The following is a 17348-nucleotide window of genomic DNA, read 5'->3' as shown; positions in this document are numbered from 1 at the left end:
CTGGACATCTGGAGCACACCAGAAATGAGTCACAAGGCTGGGAACTCACCAGTAACACGCTGCTGGGCACCAACAGCCCCCAAACCATCTCAACAGGGAAGATAAATCTTCCCTGTTGACGTACACAGCAAGCCACGGTGCCTGCTGAAGGCAAACAGAGAAGTAGCCACAGTGACCCCTTCAAACAGAATAAGTAAGAAACATAAGGCAGAACAGAAATGAATGGCAGGGAACAGGCATCTGCCGGGATGCCGGGGTAGGACCGAGGCCAGGGGAGTGAGAGGGCAAAGCTAGCAGGGACAGGTGCACAACATGGGCACCACGGTGCCGTGCCATGGCCCCCCTCTGCTGGCAGACCCCGTGTGCTGGCATCAGGGGACAGTGACCACCTCTAGGTAACAGATGTGCTCCCACCACCACAGGCTGGAGCTTGCGGACCTTCCTCATCCTGATGGATGCATTGCTCTGCCAGCACCCCGCTGCCACTCACCCAGAGGGGCAGCTCAGGAGCTAGAGGCAGGGCATGGCACACAGGCAAGGGTAGAATGAACTGGATGATGGGTAGGGGAAGCCAGACACAGCCAGATCTGGCTCAGACTTCCAGCTGCTCCGGTTTTCCAGGTCAAGCCCAGCAGAGCTGCAAGCCAAGGTGCAGAGACATGGCTGGAGCGGACTGCCCTTACCAAAATGCACTTCCCTGGCTCCAGGCTCCAGAGGGAACTCTCTGTATTGATCTTGTGGGTGAGTTTCCCTTCCATGAGGACGCGCTGGTTGCTCCCCTCCAGCACAGCTACGCGAATTGCGTTGTTGCTGATACCCACAGACACCTGGAAACAGAGAGAGAAAATAATCAGGAAGGTCCCTGCTTGCCCTCTGGCTTGTGCTAGTTGGGATGCAGGGTCAAGTGTGCTCGCTGGGGATGAGAGAGAGAGAAGAGCTTTCAGACCTGCATGTAGCAGGAGGGTGGGAATCCCACTATTGTTTCAGAGCAAACAGCAACACCTTGGAGGAGTAAGGAAAGCTCTCTGGGGAATGAAAGGCAGCAGGGCCCAGCAGACAGAGCCCTAGAGGGATGTGAGGCAGCTGCTTCTGCCACTGCGATTGCCCTGTGCCTCAGTTTCCCCACAGAGAAAACCGGCAGCACTACAGGCCTCCCCCATACAGTGCTCAAAGGTTGGACGCCCACCTGGTGCAACCGAGATCTTTAGGAGCACAGTGGGTGCCCGGTTGTCACCGCGATGAGCTGGGCATGGGTATGCATCTTCCTCAGGGCTGAGTGCTCCCCTACCAAGCAGAAGCAATTCGGGGATTTCTACACTGGGAAAGGCTGCAGCAGCTCATCCCCACTTCTGCTGCACTGCACCGAAAACATGCTCCTTGGCTCCATTTCTGCTGCCGGAGCCAGCGCTGGGCTCAGCCCAGGCCTCCCATCGGGCATGCGAGGAGGGGCCGCGTGTGGAAGGGACACTGCGGCATGGCTCCCTTTCTCCCCACCACGGGGGCGAGGGGATGAGGCAGCTCCATCCCCAGGAGCAGGGCCAGCTCCCGCCTGCAGGAACCATATGGGGAACCCTGCTCTGACCTGCTGCAGAGGTGACACGGCCCTCCCCCGAGGAGACAGAGGCAGACTGCGACCCTGCTGCACGGCACGCAGTACCCTTGCTCTCCGGAGAGACCATATGCTCTCTCCTTTCCCCTTCGGCCCTGAGCTGCTGCCAGCAGAGAGCCTGAGCCAGGCCAGGGGATTAGGGGAGGACCTGGCTGGGAAGGGGCAGGTTTGTTGCCCCAGGTGCAGCCCCATCTCTGGCCAGAGAGGAGGGACTGCAGTGACATTTGCCTGCATTCTCTCCCAGAGTTCCCCCAGATCTTCCTCCCGCTCTGCAGATCTCATTTGAAATGTTATTACATTATCCATTACCTAGGAGATTTCCAGCAGCTCACTAGCTCCACACAGGCAAGAGACAGGCAAAGCTGCTCCAGCCGGGGAGGGCACCCTGGCTGCATGATTGATGCCACCTAGATAAAGCCCCCAGACCTGCAGCGTGTGACAGGGAGCTGCCAGGGCTTCGACAGGAGCAGAGGAGGCCCAGCACACACGGCACAGGGCGACACCGGGAATGAGATCTGATGCTGACGGCTGGGAGCAGGACCATGACTGGAAGGGGATCGGGGAAGGGACAGGAGCTCCAGCTCTGCCAGACAGGAAAGAATACCTGGCTTCCACCTGGCATGTGGCTGCAGACAGCCTCTGTGAAAGCAGCTCCTCCTGGATGGGAAACATCTCTGAGGAGGCTGCAGCCTGGAGCAGCTTCCTGCAGTCCAGGCCTGAGGCCTCACCACAGGGACAAGGTGTGGGGATGAGGCTCTGCTCTCTCCCACCACCTCGTGCCCTGATGCCGAGGCACATGGACAGGGTTCCTGACACCGCATTCTCAGTACAACAACAGGGCCTGCCCAGAAAGGGTCAAGGGCAATAAAACAAGGTGACCCCCAAGTCACCTTCTGGGGAAGCTTCTTTGGGGCATAGAAGGCCAGGGAGGCTGGAGATATGGAAGGCACAGATGCAGCATCATGCCTGTGGGATCCAGGGGGACAGCAGCAATCGAGTGTGAGAGGGGTTTTATACCGAAGCAGATGCACAAGACAGCTGGTGGGGCTGAGGGACATCTCTGAGATCACCGGGGCATTAGGACAGGGAGTGGGGAAACTCAGATGGAAGAAGAGATCCAAATGGGGCAGCCTCAAGCCAGCCACCTGGCTGCACAACCAGCCGGCCCAAGAAGGAACCGCAATACCCGCTTCTACCTGCAGCCAGGAAAAAAGGCCCCTCTTGGCACATCAGCCCACTGGGAGTGGTGACAGGGGACACAAGCAAAGCATGCGCTGCTGGAGAGCCCTGACTGCCCTTGCGTGGAGAGAAATGTCTGAGAGGACTCACGTGGGCACATGGTCGTGCCCAGTGAACGCAGGGTTTGGCACACATGGGCAGTGGCTCCTTCTTGGGTGCCTTGGTGGAAAAACTGCCTCTGCTTGGTGGAAAAACCTGCCCCAACTCTACTGAGCAGGGTGGCCAGGTTCTTTGAGGAGCTGCCCTTCCTTCCCCCGTCCCCTGCCACCTGAACTGTCCTGCCACGCTGTGCTCAGGGCACACACAGCCAGCAAAACCAGGGTTTGCCAGAACTGCATGGACAGCCTGCACCTGACCCCAGCGGGAAGCCAAGGGCAATCCCGTGGAAAACATTGTCCTGGCAGCACAGCCATCAGCAGGGGCACCCCCAAGTTTCCGATAGCTGCTTGTCCCCCAGCATGTGCTCACCACAAACAACTCTGCCCCCCAAAATGCCTGGCTTTCCTGGCGCTCGCAAGCAAACCCAGATCTCGGCTCTCTGCCGTGGCTTTCCACCACAGTAATTTCTGCGCACACTAAAACGCCCACACCCGCCCACACAAATCAAACAAGCAAACACAAACCTATGAAGGAATCTAGCTCGTCTCCTCTGAGCCAGGCAAAAAGAGAGGCTTGTTGTCATTATCTCTATTTAAGTGCTCAGGAAGTGCTGAGATCCATGGGCCCCTGTTGCGCCCGTAAGTAGATCAGAGAGGTGGAGACCACAGAGGAAGATGCTCCCACCTACCCCATTGCCCATTTGTGCTCCATGGACACTTTTTTTGAGCTCCATACAAGGAAACCTTAAGCTCACCCGAGTGAAAATGTGCCATAGCAACAGCCTGAATCCAAAAAAGTGTCATAAGGAAGATTCTGAGCAGCATTAGAGCTGGGCGCACTCTGAGCCCAGGGACCTAATGGGGGAGATTTTTAATCTTGCCTTGGCAGGCACAAGCCAAAAACCTGATAATTTTTTAAAAAGATGTAGCTGTGTGGTGAACGTAGGGGAATGCTTCTCTTTTGCAGGAACCCATCAACAATGTGTCTGAAGTCCATCAAGCTTTAAAATGGCTCTGAACCATCTTGCTTTGGCCTGTGACCCAGCCTATCTGCTTCCAGCCCCCTGAGGCTGGAGGACATTTATAGGATCACTTTAGAAGGAAAACTCAGCTGCCAAGGAGCCACAAGAGGGATGGAGGAACCAAACACCAGGAGGCACATTGCAAGGATAAGGAAAGTCCAACATCTGAACAATCCATTGCGCCGAGAGGGCAGTGCAGGGAAAAACCAGGGCCAGGGCAGGCAGAGCCACACCACTAGCAACAGTGTGGGAAGGAGCTGCCCCAACACACCCGCCCTCTGCCCCTCACTGAGGCGCAGGGGCTCTTCCACAGTGATGGCACAGTCTGAAGTTGAGAAAAGGTCAGAACAGCGCATGCTGCCCCTTCCCCAAACACCTGCAAGGCCCCCATGCCTCTGGGTGGCAAAGGATGGGGCAGACAAAGCCTGATGCGGTTTTTTTTGGCAAGGACACAACTCCCCCAGCACAAAGGGCACTGCCCTGAGCAGGGAGAGGCATCGTGATTGCAATACGATGCAGACGGATGCAACATCCGTCTGGATGCTCCCAAATCCTTCCAAGAAACAGCCTGGGTTTGTTCTAGAGACCCACTGGGAGAGATGCATCTCCTGGTCTCCCTGCTGTCCCCGTGGCAGCCGTTTGCCCCCGCACCCCTCCGGTTCAGGTTGCTGCTGCCAATTACACTCTTTTGGCATGATCAGGAGCTGTGTAGGCTGGAGCTGGTGAACAAACCCAAGCGTGCTCATTTCAGCCACCCTGGAAGCAGAGGAGAACGGGAGGTGGGAGAGCGTGGACTTCCCAAATGGAAAAATACAGAATCAGCCATGGAGAGGGCAGTACTTGGGAAAGACAGGAGAGTTCAACCTTCTGGGTCCAACTAATGCCAGCCACAAGCATGCTCCTCTTGAGTCCCTCACCAGGAGGGAACAGAAGTGATGAAGAAAAAACAATGTGACCGCTCCTGGCCGCAAGCAGAGAAAGGGAAGTTCCTGCCTGAGCCAAGGAGGGAGGTGAGACCTCCCTGCCCACACAGGTGGCCAGGGAGAGGGTCTGGCTATTCAGCCCATGCCCCAGCCCTAGCTCCCTTCCACCCAGAGGTCAAGTCTCACACAGGCTGTGCCTGCTCCAGTTCCTGAATGCCAGAGGAGCCATTGCAGCAGCTCCCACTTGCAAACAAAAGGCACGAGACACTCCAAGCCAGAGGGAGGAACTGGGAAGGGAGCATCCATCCCCAGCCAGGCTCAGAAACCTGCATGTGAGTTTGCTGTCAGTGGAAGCAGAGAGGAAAAATGCAGAAAGTGGCATACAGTGCCAGGGAACCCCCCTGCGGCTGGAGCAAAGGACACTGCAGTTGTAACAGGAATGTGGCCAGGCTGGGACCGTCGGTCCCCACCAGCCACATACCCAGCACTGGAGAAAAATGCACAACTACACCCTGCTCCTTGAGTATGAAGGACAAGGAGCCCTTCTGCTTCAAACACAGCTTCCTGGGAAAGCTGGGTGCCCCAAGGGAAAGGGAAATGCTGAAAGACACACTATTTACACCACTTTACCTGTCTGCCTTTTACAATGTGCTTGGGCACAGGCACTTTAATTTCCAGGTCGCTGTAGTCTTGGGACCAGGCGTAATTCTCTCGCACAGCTCCGTTGTAGCTGTCGGGGTTTGTCTGGAACTGCTCCTGTCTCCTGGAGGGGAAGAGAGGGGTGACATGCTAGGTGTCAGAAAGGACAGAGCCTAGAGAGAGCAGGAAACCTGAAAGCAGGATACAAGATGCAGAAAGGGAGGGCAGAGCCTCTTCTTGGCCATCCTGTGAGCATCTCTAATGCTTCAGACTGATGCCCAGTCCCTCCCTCACTGCTGTCCCTATCTAGGAAGGGAGAAGGTTCAGGCCAGCAGCCCAGGACCCAGTGGGAGCCCTCTCCCCAGTGTGCCACAGCGGAAGTCAGGCTGCTAGTGGGACAGCTGGTGAGACACATGATAATTTGGCTGCCCAAAGGTGCAGAGCTGGTCCTGGATGGCTTGGAGCACCTTCCTGGCTAATTCTGCATGAGCATAGATCTCCTCTTCCTCTCCACTTCTCCGCTGCATCCACTGCACCCCTTGCAGTTGGTGCAGGGGATACCATCACGTGCTGGAAGGCGTGCGCTGTCTCCTGAGCCACTGCCATGGCTACAGAGGTGGTGGCCCATCACTGCAGCCTAGGTTCACCAAGAAAAAACAGAGCTGGTTGTCCTCCTCCTGATTTTAGTGTGTTTGGGAAAGTCACCAGCTGCTGTGACCAGGGCAGTTGCTGACAGAGGTGATGGAGCTGAGGAGCCGGATGCCTGAAGAGCCAGCACAGCATGGCACGGCACTGGAAGGAGGCAACTGGACAAGCAGATCACAAGCAACAACTTGAGCAAAACGCTGCCACTTCCAGCTGCAGAAATCTCAGGAGACGGATGAGGCAGAGGTTCTGGGGGTAGGATGGGGTTTATCAGATCAATAGCAATAATCAATACAGCATTTCCAGCCAAGAAAGGAGATCTCCATCACACCCATGTCCCTTTAAACTGCTGGCAGGCTCAGGATCTATTCCATTGAAACTCTTGGAGAGGGCTTTCAAATAAAATAAAATATTTTCTAAAGATAGCTGTGGTGCTAACAAAAGGCAGAGTTATTTTAAAATGTTTTGATACGCACCTAGGCTTCAATCTGGAGCTGTATAAACATGGGGCTGCAGCAAGTTACATAAGGGGGGGGCCGGTGACAAGTGGCACCAGGGTGCAACTGGCCCCAGGGACTGCATCTTTCCACGCCCCGCTGCCTTCCTGACACCCCCACACCGAGGGACCCTCGCCAGCACTGAGTGGGGGTGGCTTCCAGCAGTGCGGCGCCCTGAGGATTATGTAAGATCCATCGATTTTAATTAAATTAGGCTCTAAGATGGTTGGAGTGTGTTGCTAGAAGAAGCTGTGTGCACATCATCCCCAATTTTTTTTTCCTGATGGTTCCGCGGAGTGCACGGAGGGTTCTGCCTGCCCTATCCCAATGACCCGTGCCCCGGGTTGTTTTGATCCGGTTCGGGGCCCCGCAGGCAGCACGGGGCCTGGCAGTGACCATGGGCTCAGCCTCAGGCCAGCGATTTCGGGGGGGGGGGGGGGGGGGGGGGGGGGCGCACCGCATCACTTTTTTTGGGCATCTTGGCCTTGCCTGGCAGTCGCCCATTGGGTGCCCATTGCCATGGAAACGGGGTTGGCATGGCAGCACCGAACCGCGCTGGCGCGGGCTGGCTCCAGCTGTCAGCTCCCAACCGCCCCCGGGATGTAGGAGTCGAACAGGCTGGAGGGCGAGGGGGATCGGTGGGCCACCCCGGCTCTGCGGGGCCCCGCTCGCTCCGCGGGAAGCAAATGCGTCCCTGAGCCAGCCCAGCAGTGGCACCCGGCCCCGCTCTTGGGGCACAACTGTTCCAGAGACCACCCTGCACAAGCGCCTGACAGACCCCAGGGATGTTTCTCTCCCAGGTCAGGATCCATGCACTGCCCGGGGCAGCAGGACGTGTCCCTGCGTGCAGGGTCTGCCTGGGCACAGTGCAGGTCCACAAGGCTCCTGTCCTCTGCCCCAGCTCCCCTGGGTGGAGCAAGCGTGTATGTGGCCATGCAGCGAACCAGAAAATAAACCTGACCGGGTTTTAAAACCAGCTGGGTTTTTTCCTCCTAAGAGAGCGTTTCCTTCTAAGCAGCACGGGCCCCTATGTGGTCCTCTGTGACCTCCAGGGGCAGCTCTGTGGGGGGGGTTTCTGACAACCCACAGTCCTTCCTGCAGCATCCTTCAGTTTGACTGTATCCTCCTTCCATGAAAAGCCCCGTTTTCAGGCTCAGTGGTCGCACCAGCTGAGGCAGAGCTCACCGTGCTCCTTCCAAACCTGCCAGTGACACACCAGAGGGAAGCTCAGCTGGGAGTTGCCATCCCACGCATGGGTGACTCTGCGATTGAGCAAAGAACCAGACAAGAACCAGCAAATGGCTATTTACTTTCACACCCGTCCCCTCCTGGCCTTCCTCGGGAAAACCGCAAAGGCTAAAGGAGGAGGCAGCAAGCCTGTGCCCAGCCAAGGCTTGTTAGAGCATCACTGATGGGAGAAAACCCATCAGTGCAAAGGCAAGTGTGCGTAAGATGCCAGCTGCAAAAGTCTCATGGCCACAGCACAGGTAAGTATGATCCAGGGGCAGCTGCTTGCTGCCACAAAGCCACCACGTCTGTCCTTGATGCATCTCCTCTTCCTCAGGAGGAAAGTTCTGGGACTGAGCAGACCCTGGCCAGTTGCATCCTGGATGTTTTACCCCTCCTGAGAGCTCGCCGAGCACGATTTCATTGCCCCGTGAGGGCATGACTAGTTTCACGGCAGCCCTGGGAAAAGTCAGTGTTAACTGGGTTACTTGCACATGGAAACTGAGGCAAGACGTGCACTGCAATGACTCTGTCAAACTTCTCTTTGCATGGCACCGCTACTGAACAAGCGATAGCAGTCTTCTTCCCCCGTCCTCGCTCCCTCCTTGCCATAACTAGAGCAGTGCACTGGGTGACAGAGGGACGTTTCACAGCTGTCTCTGCTGTGTCCCCACGCACAGCTTGCTGGGACAAGCTCGGCCTCGCTGCTTCGCCCTCCCTGCCTGGCTGGGCAACACATGCACCAGTCAACCCATTCCCATGCTCAGCCAACTTTCTGCGGGGAAGTTTACCCTTGTCTAAACCTCCCCCCAGCTGTGGCTGCTTGTCCCAGGGGTGCAGGGACCACTGCCATCACTTCTCTGCTGCCCTTCTCCCTAAGAGCTAGCCCAAACACCTCCAGCTCCTCCTGCAAGTCATCACCACTGATCCCTGCTCCAGCTCTGCTCCTAATGTTCAAAATCCTCAGACGTGAAACTAACGTGAAACTTTGTGCCCCAGAACAGGATCACAGGGGAAACTCATGAAGGCCTCTTTAAATTCCCCTGCAAGTTTAACTGCCTGCTCTTGAGCAAATGAAGATTCAGGGTGGCGAACGCAGGCCTCAGCCTCATTAGGTGCCTCTGACAAACTGCTGACAGCCCTACCATCTCCTGGAGCAACACGTCCTTTCCTGGAGGTTTTCCAGCCAGATCCTTGCCCGGTCCAATTGTGTTTAGCACACGCCACCCTTCACGCTGGCGGCACTCAAGAAATTGGACCCAGCTCCACAGTTGGGAGGCAGCTTCCCTCGCCATCCGCAGGAGGCAGCCCCAGCTCACGCCGCGCCAGAGGTGGCTCTCCTGGCCAAAGCTGTCCCCTCCTGGCCAAAGCTGTCCCCTCCTGGCCAAAGCTGTCCCCTCCTGGCCAAAGCTGTCCCCTCCTGCCGCTTCAACAGCACCACCGTGCAGTGGGCGAGAGAATTTCCTGCCCGAGCACTACTGCCAGCAGACATCCCTGTCCACAGACCCACCAGGCAAAGATCGAGGCTGGATCCAGAGTGCAGTGTGGGTTGGATAACAATGCTGCCAGCAGCCTGGCAATGGCATAGCTGCTCCCGGTGTGATGGTCAGCTCGCCAGGGTGCTGCACCACCCGCCAGGCTGGGGCAGGTGGTGGCAAGGCTGAGGAGAGGGAGGGTGAAGAAGCATCAGCTTTTAAAACCAAGGGTTTGGCACCATGTGCACTTGGCTGCCGGGTGGTGGGGATGGTGTGGGTGGGTCTGTGTGTTCTGTCTTGTTCTATTTTTGCTCGCAATGTGTCATTTTGGGGGAGGTGAAACCTTTAACAATGCACCGCCGAGAAGCAGCCGATATGTTTTCCACTCCTAGGAGCTGCACTGCACGGCTGCGCTGTCACCAGTACCAGAGCTGCTCCCCTCGCACAGGGTCAGACCCTCAACGGTAGCAAGAGGGGACTGGGACCTGATGAGAGGTGGTGGTGTCACCAGGAGGTGCTGCTTGAGCAAGGCTTGCCAAGGCAGAGTTGTCTCTGGTGTGCAGGCTGGATGCCCGATGGTTGAGCCACACACTGGGCCCCATTTACCAATTTCTGGGTATTTCTTATTCCGGGATTTCCAGTTCCGTGGGCTGGTGATGCACGATGAGCTGAGTGACGCGGGAACAGCGACAGAGCAATCCCCTCCTCTGCGGACACTTGGCTGAATGCATTTCCATCCTCAGAGCACAACAGTTCCAGCACCAGCTCTGGAAAAGCGCCAGACGCAAACCAAGAGCAGGAACCAAACACAGAAGGATTTGGTGTAATGTTTTACACGAGGAGAAGCAGGGCAGCTCACCGGGTTCCTTTTTACTGAGGATTTTTGGTGCAAGAATGCAAAAGCTGAGGAACAGATACAGCAGCATGGGCACAGTTGTCCTTCAGCCCGATGCTGCTGAGAAGGCGCAGAGGTGGGCAAGCGTCATGGGAAGGAGTTCATATGGGCCTAATCCCAATGGACTTTTTTTTCTCCTCCGTAAAAAGAAGAAAAGAAAAAAGTCCTAAGGATTTTCAGAACTTCTTAAGAAAACTGATCCTCTTAGCCTGGAGCATCTCAGCTTTCTGATGCAGGATCCCTGCCCCCTCAGGAAGCAGGCTGATGGAAGTCCAGGATACCTGGGTTTTGCAGAGGCAGGTATGCCGACCTGATGGCTCAGTGTCCACCACCACCAGGACCGAGGACACACCTCAGCCAGTGCTGGTTCTTTGGCTGAGCAGACCGCTGAGCTCAGGGTGGGAGTCTGTAACTTGCTGGCACCACCACTGCCGAGGGCCAGTACAGCGCACACCCTCCAGTCACTTGGCATTCAAAGAATGCTTCCTCTGGGGCTGGCACTGCTGTTTGCTTTTAGTCAAGGTGAATTATTTAGGCAGCTTTAAGGAAAATGTGTCAAGCCAGTTAAGTGATGCAGATGTGGAGGTGGGTGGAGAAAAGAAACAACCGTGACAGCCGATGCTGGGCAAGCGAGGCTGGCTGAGGCTGAAGAGGATAATGTGGGGAGAAAGCTGGGCTGGCATGGCGAGGCAACGAACCCAGCACACAGAGAAATGGAGACCTAGACTCCGCTGCCTTCTGCAAAGCTGCTCCTGAAGGAGGTATTTATAACAATCTTACCCTGCCTGCGCTCTGCCATCAACAACACATCCCATCGGGTCCCACAAGCACATCCCAACCACAAAAGAAAGCCTCTACCCTCCACAAGACCTTCCTCCTTTTAGAGTGGGGAAAACAGAGGGAGAATGGTGCTGTACCAAGTCACCCTGCCAGCAAACAGCTGAGAAAAAACACCCCAGCTCTGTATTTTAACCACTGCCAGAGGTCCTGTCCAACACATGAAACCTTCTTCAAGCTCAAGAGGTTGCCAAGAATGGAAAGATCTCATTAAGTAATAATGAAGTTCTGAGCAAGTAGGAAAAGAGAAAATCAGGCACAACGTGTCTGCGTGCCTAACCCAAATAAGCATGCAGCAAGCGAGGCCTTCCAGGGAGATGCACTGCATGCCGTCAATCCAGCCAGCATTTATTGCAATGATCAGACATTTGGATCAAGGCTGTTGCTCCATGACAGGTGCCTAGAGCGAGTGGCGTCCATCAACATAATTAATCCCACGTCCCTGGCTCTGCAATGACTCAAGGAAGCGCCGGCAAATTCAGGAAGAGAAGCTGCTGCTGACATGAAGCATGTGCCTGGGGCAGGCTGCTGCGCTGCAAATCACCCAGCACCTCAACAGGGCTGGAGCCAAGGGCTTTTCCCCTCTGACTGGGATGGAAACACCTGCCCTGGGGTGGGTTTCTCCAAGCCAGATGCCTCTGGCAGCTCCTAGTGCCAGCACCAGCAGGACCCGAGGTGTGGTGGAAGAAAGGCCCTACCTCCTGCACATCATGGTCCCGCTGTCTCTCCCTCAACCAAGGCGGCAGCAGATCTTGTAGCTCACAGCCAGCGTTGCTTGGCTCAGAGCATCTTGCTAGGCTTCCCAGCAAGTGGGGAGGATGATGTAGAGGAGGATGAGAGGAGTGTTCGCAGTCTGTCCCCCTGAAACCACTGCAATATGCTCAGCTTGGCTGCTGCAAGTAGCACAGGGTTGCTGGGAAGCCGCACTGTGTCAGCTGCCACTGCCCTCCTGCCCGGGCAGCAGTTGGGTCACCCACCCAGGCTCCTGCTCCCATCAGATGGCTGGCAGCCTCCAGGCCTTCACATGATCACAAATGCCCTCTCCCTCCTGGGGAAGCACCCTGGACCACACCTGCATCCAGCCTTCCCAGCGCTAACAGGGCTGCACACAGCCGGTGGAAATCATCGTGGGAGAAGCAAGTCAAAGAGCAGCCAAGGTGGGCAGGCAGCAGGCAATGGCACAGTCCTCTCCACATTGCTATGTAAAGGCCACATTTGCCTGCCAGCACCAACACACACACTGGAATACAGATTTCCAGAGCTCCTGGCTCCTAGTCCCCTGCTTGCCAGCATGACCAGATGAAAACTCAAAGCCACCTTGAGCCACAGGATGGTCTGTGCACCCTGAACAGCTTCTGTAAAGCCCCAGCTTGAGCTGGATTACAGCCAGAGCTACAAACCCGCAGCTTTTAAGATGAATCTGAAGAGGGTCAAATGTGGCCTCTGCTCCTCAAGGGTCCCAATATGGGTGCAGGAGCAGCTGAGCAACAGGTAGGGAAGCAAAAGTGTAACCTCTTCAGAAAGCTGCGTTTCCAAAGCTGCAGGGATTGCATGTGTAGAAAATGCCAAGGTTTGTGCTCCTTCTGCAAGCACGCCGCCAAGAAGCCTCCCCCCCACCTCGATTTGACATCTTTTGGCATGAAAACATCAGGCCCGCTGCACTTTGTGTCTCTTGGTTTTGCCCAAGCAGTGCTGAGGCAAGAAGCAATGCTTACTGTGGGCTCTCCTGCACCTTCGGTGAGGTCCTGGAGGCACCCAGTATTTCATAAAGGCTCCCTCTGTACAGAACACAGGTCTCCGGCAAAGCATTAAGTAATCTGAATACCAAACCCTTCCCTATGAAAACTCAATTCACACCCACAGTCAACAAGCCCCAGGATCCACTCAGATCTACTCTGATGCTCTCTGGCTGTCAGCACACTCCAGCTCTGAGCGCAGCAGTGGCCCAGGGTGTGTTCCAGGGCCCTCCCAAGCCTCAGTGTTTCTTCCAGCCCATGTGTGTTTGGGTTGCTGGGGCAGAACAACCCAAATCCAATTTTGGAAGGTCTCTTTCACCCCCAAAGTGGACAGAAATTCATCAGCGGTTCCCCAATGGCCCACTACCCTGTCTTCAGGGCTCCTGAGCACACACCTGCAAGGCTACAATGTGCAGCCTTTGTGGTCCTGCTCAAAGAAAAAAAAAAAAAAAAAAAGACAGAAAAATGGAAGCCAACACCCTCCCCCTCATCCCCAAAACTCAGGCACGGCCCAGTCAGGCTGCATGGTCCAGGCTCCAGCCTGTGGTGCCCACCATCAGCTCTACAGAAGGTCTCTGCACCTTCAGGAAGCCTCATAGTTTCAACTCATCACCAGGATGGGACCAATGACCAAACCCAGAAGACATCAAGACACTTTCCCCCTTACCACATTATATCATCAAGCCTGGAAGATGCTTAGGGAGAAGGGGCCCAGGCTCCCCTGTACGAGGTGCCCAACACAACACCCAAGCAAGACGAAGAAGCCTTTACTACTCAACCCAGCAGCCAAACAGTGAATCCCCCCAACCCACAGCAGCTGGAGTCCCACCAGTCCCAAGCATGGCACCAAGATGCTCTGCCCCTCTCCCTGCCAGGCAAGAGGCTTGCTCTTTTCCAAGCTCACACACTCTTCAGGGGAGCTTTTAGCCTTCCCTTTCAGTTTCTGAGTTATTTACGGAGCTGTTTGACAGAGCCAACTTACTGACATTAGGCAAGTTTAAATGCCACTGCCAGCTTACAGGAGAGCTTCAGAGCATCATCACCAGAGGGCTAGATCTCACTACTGCTGGGATATTTAGGTCAAGGACAGCAGGACACACTACTGTTCGGGAAAGTCCCCTGGGATCTTTATTGTTTGCACAGAGCTTATACAACCTTGGGTTTCAGAGGTCTCCTCTGAGAGACCTAAACACAGACAAACCAGGCTGGATCCAATTATGTCTCCCCTGAAAAAAGGGGATAAGGCCAAAGAAATCCAATGGGATTGAATTGTGGGAGCACAGGACAAGGTGGCCTCTCAGACCTTCACACCACTGACAGGACCTGGCCCAGTCTCTCCCAACACCCGATGGCACGACCACACTGTGCAGACCCGTGTGGTCATGCTAGTTTTCCACATTAGGCCACTTCTTTTGGTGAACAACGTAAAACAAGCAAATAGATAATGCTTTTTTAAATAAGAATCAGGCACACACTGTCCCTCGGCCTCCAGCCCTGGGATTTTCTGCTTGTTAAGAGAAAAATTTATAGGTTTTAATTTAGTTATTTTTGGTCCCAGGACCTAATTTTGGAGCTCAGTACCTTGGTAGGGCAACCAAAGCCCTAAGCGATTCAGTGCATGACAGGGGAGCTGGCACTTTGCTGCTGATCTCAGCAACCCAACCGGAGGAGTCCGATTCCTCATGAAAGTGCTGGAAAATTGGACCCCAACTGATTCCTCATCAGCTGCAAAAGGCTCGTTACAGTTGAGGGCTGCACCAGACAGAAGGCTGGGGGATCTCCTCCTCAGCTCAAGCATTTCAGCCCTTTGAAAATACGCTTCCTGAGCAGCTGAGCTTACACTGCTATGGGAGAAGGTTTACATATTAAAATAATTCTCCCAGTGGGAAGCCACGGCCTCTCTCCATTGCAAGAAGAGAAAGATTCTGCTTGGCAGGGAAGACTTAAAGTTTCCCTGCTTCCCCCGGTATAACCTGGACACGTCCTTCCTAGAAACCAAACGTGACAGCACTGCAAGTCCAGTGCTGCAGGTCCAAGAGCGAAGCAGCCTTTGCGTTACACGACGGGCTGAGGACACGCTGCCTTTCCTCTCTTGGGCATGTTGGAGGAGGGAGGTCTGGCCAACATGGAGCTTTTGAGCAGCAAGGCTTTTGTGAAGCTCACGTTACCAGCCAGAATGGGCTGCAACTCCCACCTGGAAAGTTGGTCATCAGTGTTGGAGAGGGAAGGAAAAGGGTTCCCTGGCCCCACCAGAATAGCCCAGGAGCAAAGAAACAGGGTAGGAAGTGGAGAACCCTGATGGGGACAGCCCTCACCACCCCAACATCAGCAAGGAACAACAGAGGAGTTGTACTACCAGGAGGAGCATGAGGATGCTTAAGTGGGAAAAAAAGAAGCAAATGAGAACTCTTCAGCCTAAAAACAAGCTTAAAGGGGGAATGGACATCACAGGAAAACCCTACATAGGGTGAAGGCAAATGGGGAACCACTCACTGCCTCGCCACCTGCACAGATAAAAGCCGTGCTGCACGATACTGCCACAGAGACCCCCAGCATGTGAGGGCTGAAATTCAGAGACAAAAGGAAAAAGAAAAAAAAAAATCTACCAGGACACACGAAAGACCAAGCACTCACTCTGGCTCAGAAAGCCACTGAGCTGCAGTTTGCTGGAGGCAGGGGTAAAACACAGAGGAAGTATCACCGCACGCTCTTCTGTTCTTCTCCTCTTCCCCAAGCATCTGTCGTTGATGGAGACAGGATACAGGGCCAGATGGAGCTTGGCTGTACCAGGTCAGGCCGTTCTCTGGAGGTCTGTCTGGCTCTTGCTCACGATGGGCCTTGGCCGTGTCAGGGGAATTCCCTGCGCACAGCCCCGGGTGCCCTGCAGCACCACTGCGCAGCTCACGCATGTGAAAGGAATCAGAACCAGGACAGACTCTGCCTTAAATATGGATCAGGATCGGCTCTGACTTTCTGGGTCAGGCTGGAAGAACAGCACAGACTGTGGTGAGCTCACCAGGAAGCCCACAGGGACACAGGTGAAAGAAACCAGTTTAACTGGCTCCTGGTCTGGATGGTCCCAGACAGAGCCTGCTGAACAGAAGCACCCACAGGCTCCCTTCCCTTCTCCTGCCTCTTCTGGAAAATGTTTGAGAGGAGAAAGCTTGGGACAATGATGCCTCCAAGTCAAACAAAACTGGCCTCAAAGCCAGCAGCGTGCAGCAGTACCTCCTCTTCATAGCCCTGCTCCTCCGCCGTGAGTGACCAGCAGTGAAATTCCCCTCCATGGCACCCCAAGGAGAATGAAACCATGCCAGAAAGCCCATCCTGCAAGCACCTCGCAATGAAAAAAAAATAATCCATCTGGGCTTCCGGCAAAGCCAAGCCGTTGCTAAATGGAATTAGATTAACACAGGAGCCTCATGGAAATTTCCCAGAGCACTGCTGTGTCATCTCCGGGATGCTCCCCAGCACTCCCCGCAAAGGGTTAACCCAAGGCCCCACAGGCTCCAGGAATGGAAGCAGCAGCTCTCAGGAGAGGAGAGAGCTGGAGCATCAGAGAAGTCAGCTCACCAGATTAACACATTTCAGTTCAATTTTGCTTTGCCTCTCACTAGGGACAGTGAGTCGGAAAGTACACAAGTGATTTTTGTAGGTCACTGCTGAGCCCCGCCAGCCACCCACTTAAGGGGACAGTAGAGCAGCGAGCGGCCAGCTGGCCCATGGCAGAGCTCACTTGGACAGGGTGGTCAGGGCTCTGCTGGCCAGCAAGGGCCAGAACAGAGCGCAGACAGCACTGCTGCCTGTTTGTCCCCTTCCTCAGCACAACCGCACTACATGCACAGGGCAGGGGGAGTCTCTTCCCCAGGCCACACATGGCAAAAGACCTGCAGTCTCCTCCAAGGCCCGACCAAGGCAGTGGTGGAACTGTGAACAGCCCCCTTCTCACCACAGTCCCCTCCTACAGCCTCTTCTTCCCTCTCCACGCCAAAAGAGGTGAACAGTTAGGTCATGGAGACCCCAGGGTTTTGCTCTGCTCTGGCTCAGCAGCACGAGTCGCTGTGACAGGTCCCCCGGCAGCAGCCACAAACCCTCCCCAGGGACGAGATGCTGTACGTCTTTTTCCGCCTGCGTGGTGCTCACCGGTGCTCCATGTCGCGCTGGTTCTGTTTCAAGCCCTGGGTGTGCTGTGCACAGCAAGGCAGCCCAACCTGGAGCGTGCAGGTGCCACACCACCATGCCAGCTTGCTCCAGCCCGAGCTGTGGCCCTACACAGGTTGAGGAGCAGAGGGATCAGCAGCTGCCCCAAGTCCCTGCTGCCTGGGGGGAGGCAGGAGCTGCGCTGGAGTCACCTGGGGGGGAACCATCATCTTTTTTGGGGAACCTTTCAATATCTGTCCACCCCCAAAGATCCTTCTCGGGCGGGGACCTCACCTGTCTGACAATCAAATGCCCTGCTGCTCTTTCCAGCAGGTCATTCTCCCAAGGTCCAAGACGGTCTCAAAG

General features: G+C 55.3%; 1 protein-coding gene across 1 annotated transcript in view; it reads right to left on the bottom strand.

Annotated features, from left to right (window-relative positions):
* Positions 1 to 17348, bottom strand: part of NUDCD3 (NudC domain containing 3) — a 32017-nt gene that overhangs the window by 7402 nt on the left and 7267 nt on the right. The window contains exons 3-4 of the mRNA XM_040618087.1: positions 5522 to 5654; positions 684 to 827 (exon numbers count right to left, since the gene is read on the bottom strand). Coding sequence (XP_040474021.1) covers positions 684 to 827; positions 5522 to 5654 — 277 coding nt within the window. The remainder of the gene's footprint in view (positions 1 to 683; positions 828 to 5521; positions 5655 to 17348) is intronic.

This window comes from Falco naumanni, chromosome 19, assembly GCF_017639655.2.
Source record: "Falco naumanni isolate bFalNau1 chromosome 19, bFalNau1.pat, whole genome shotgun sequence".
In the NCBI taxonomy this organism is placed as follows: domain Eukaryota; kingdom Metazoa; phylum Chordata; class Aves; order Falconiformes; family Falconidae; genus Falco; species Falco naumanni.
Note: the sequence above shows the minus strand (reverse complement) of the source record. Positions and strands in the feature narration are given on the sequence as shown.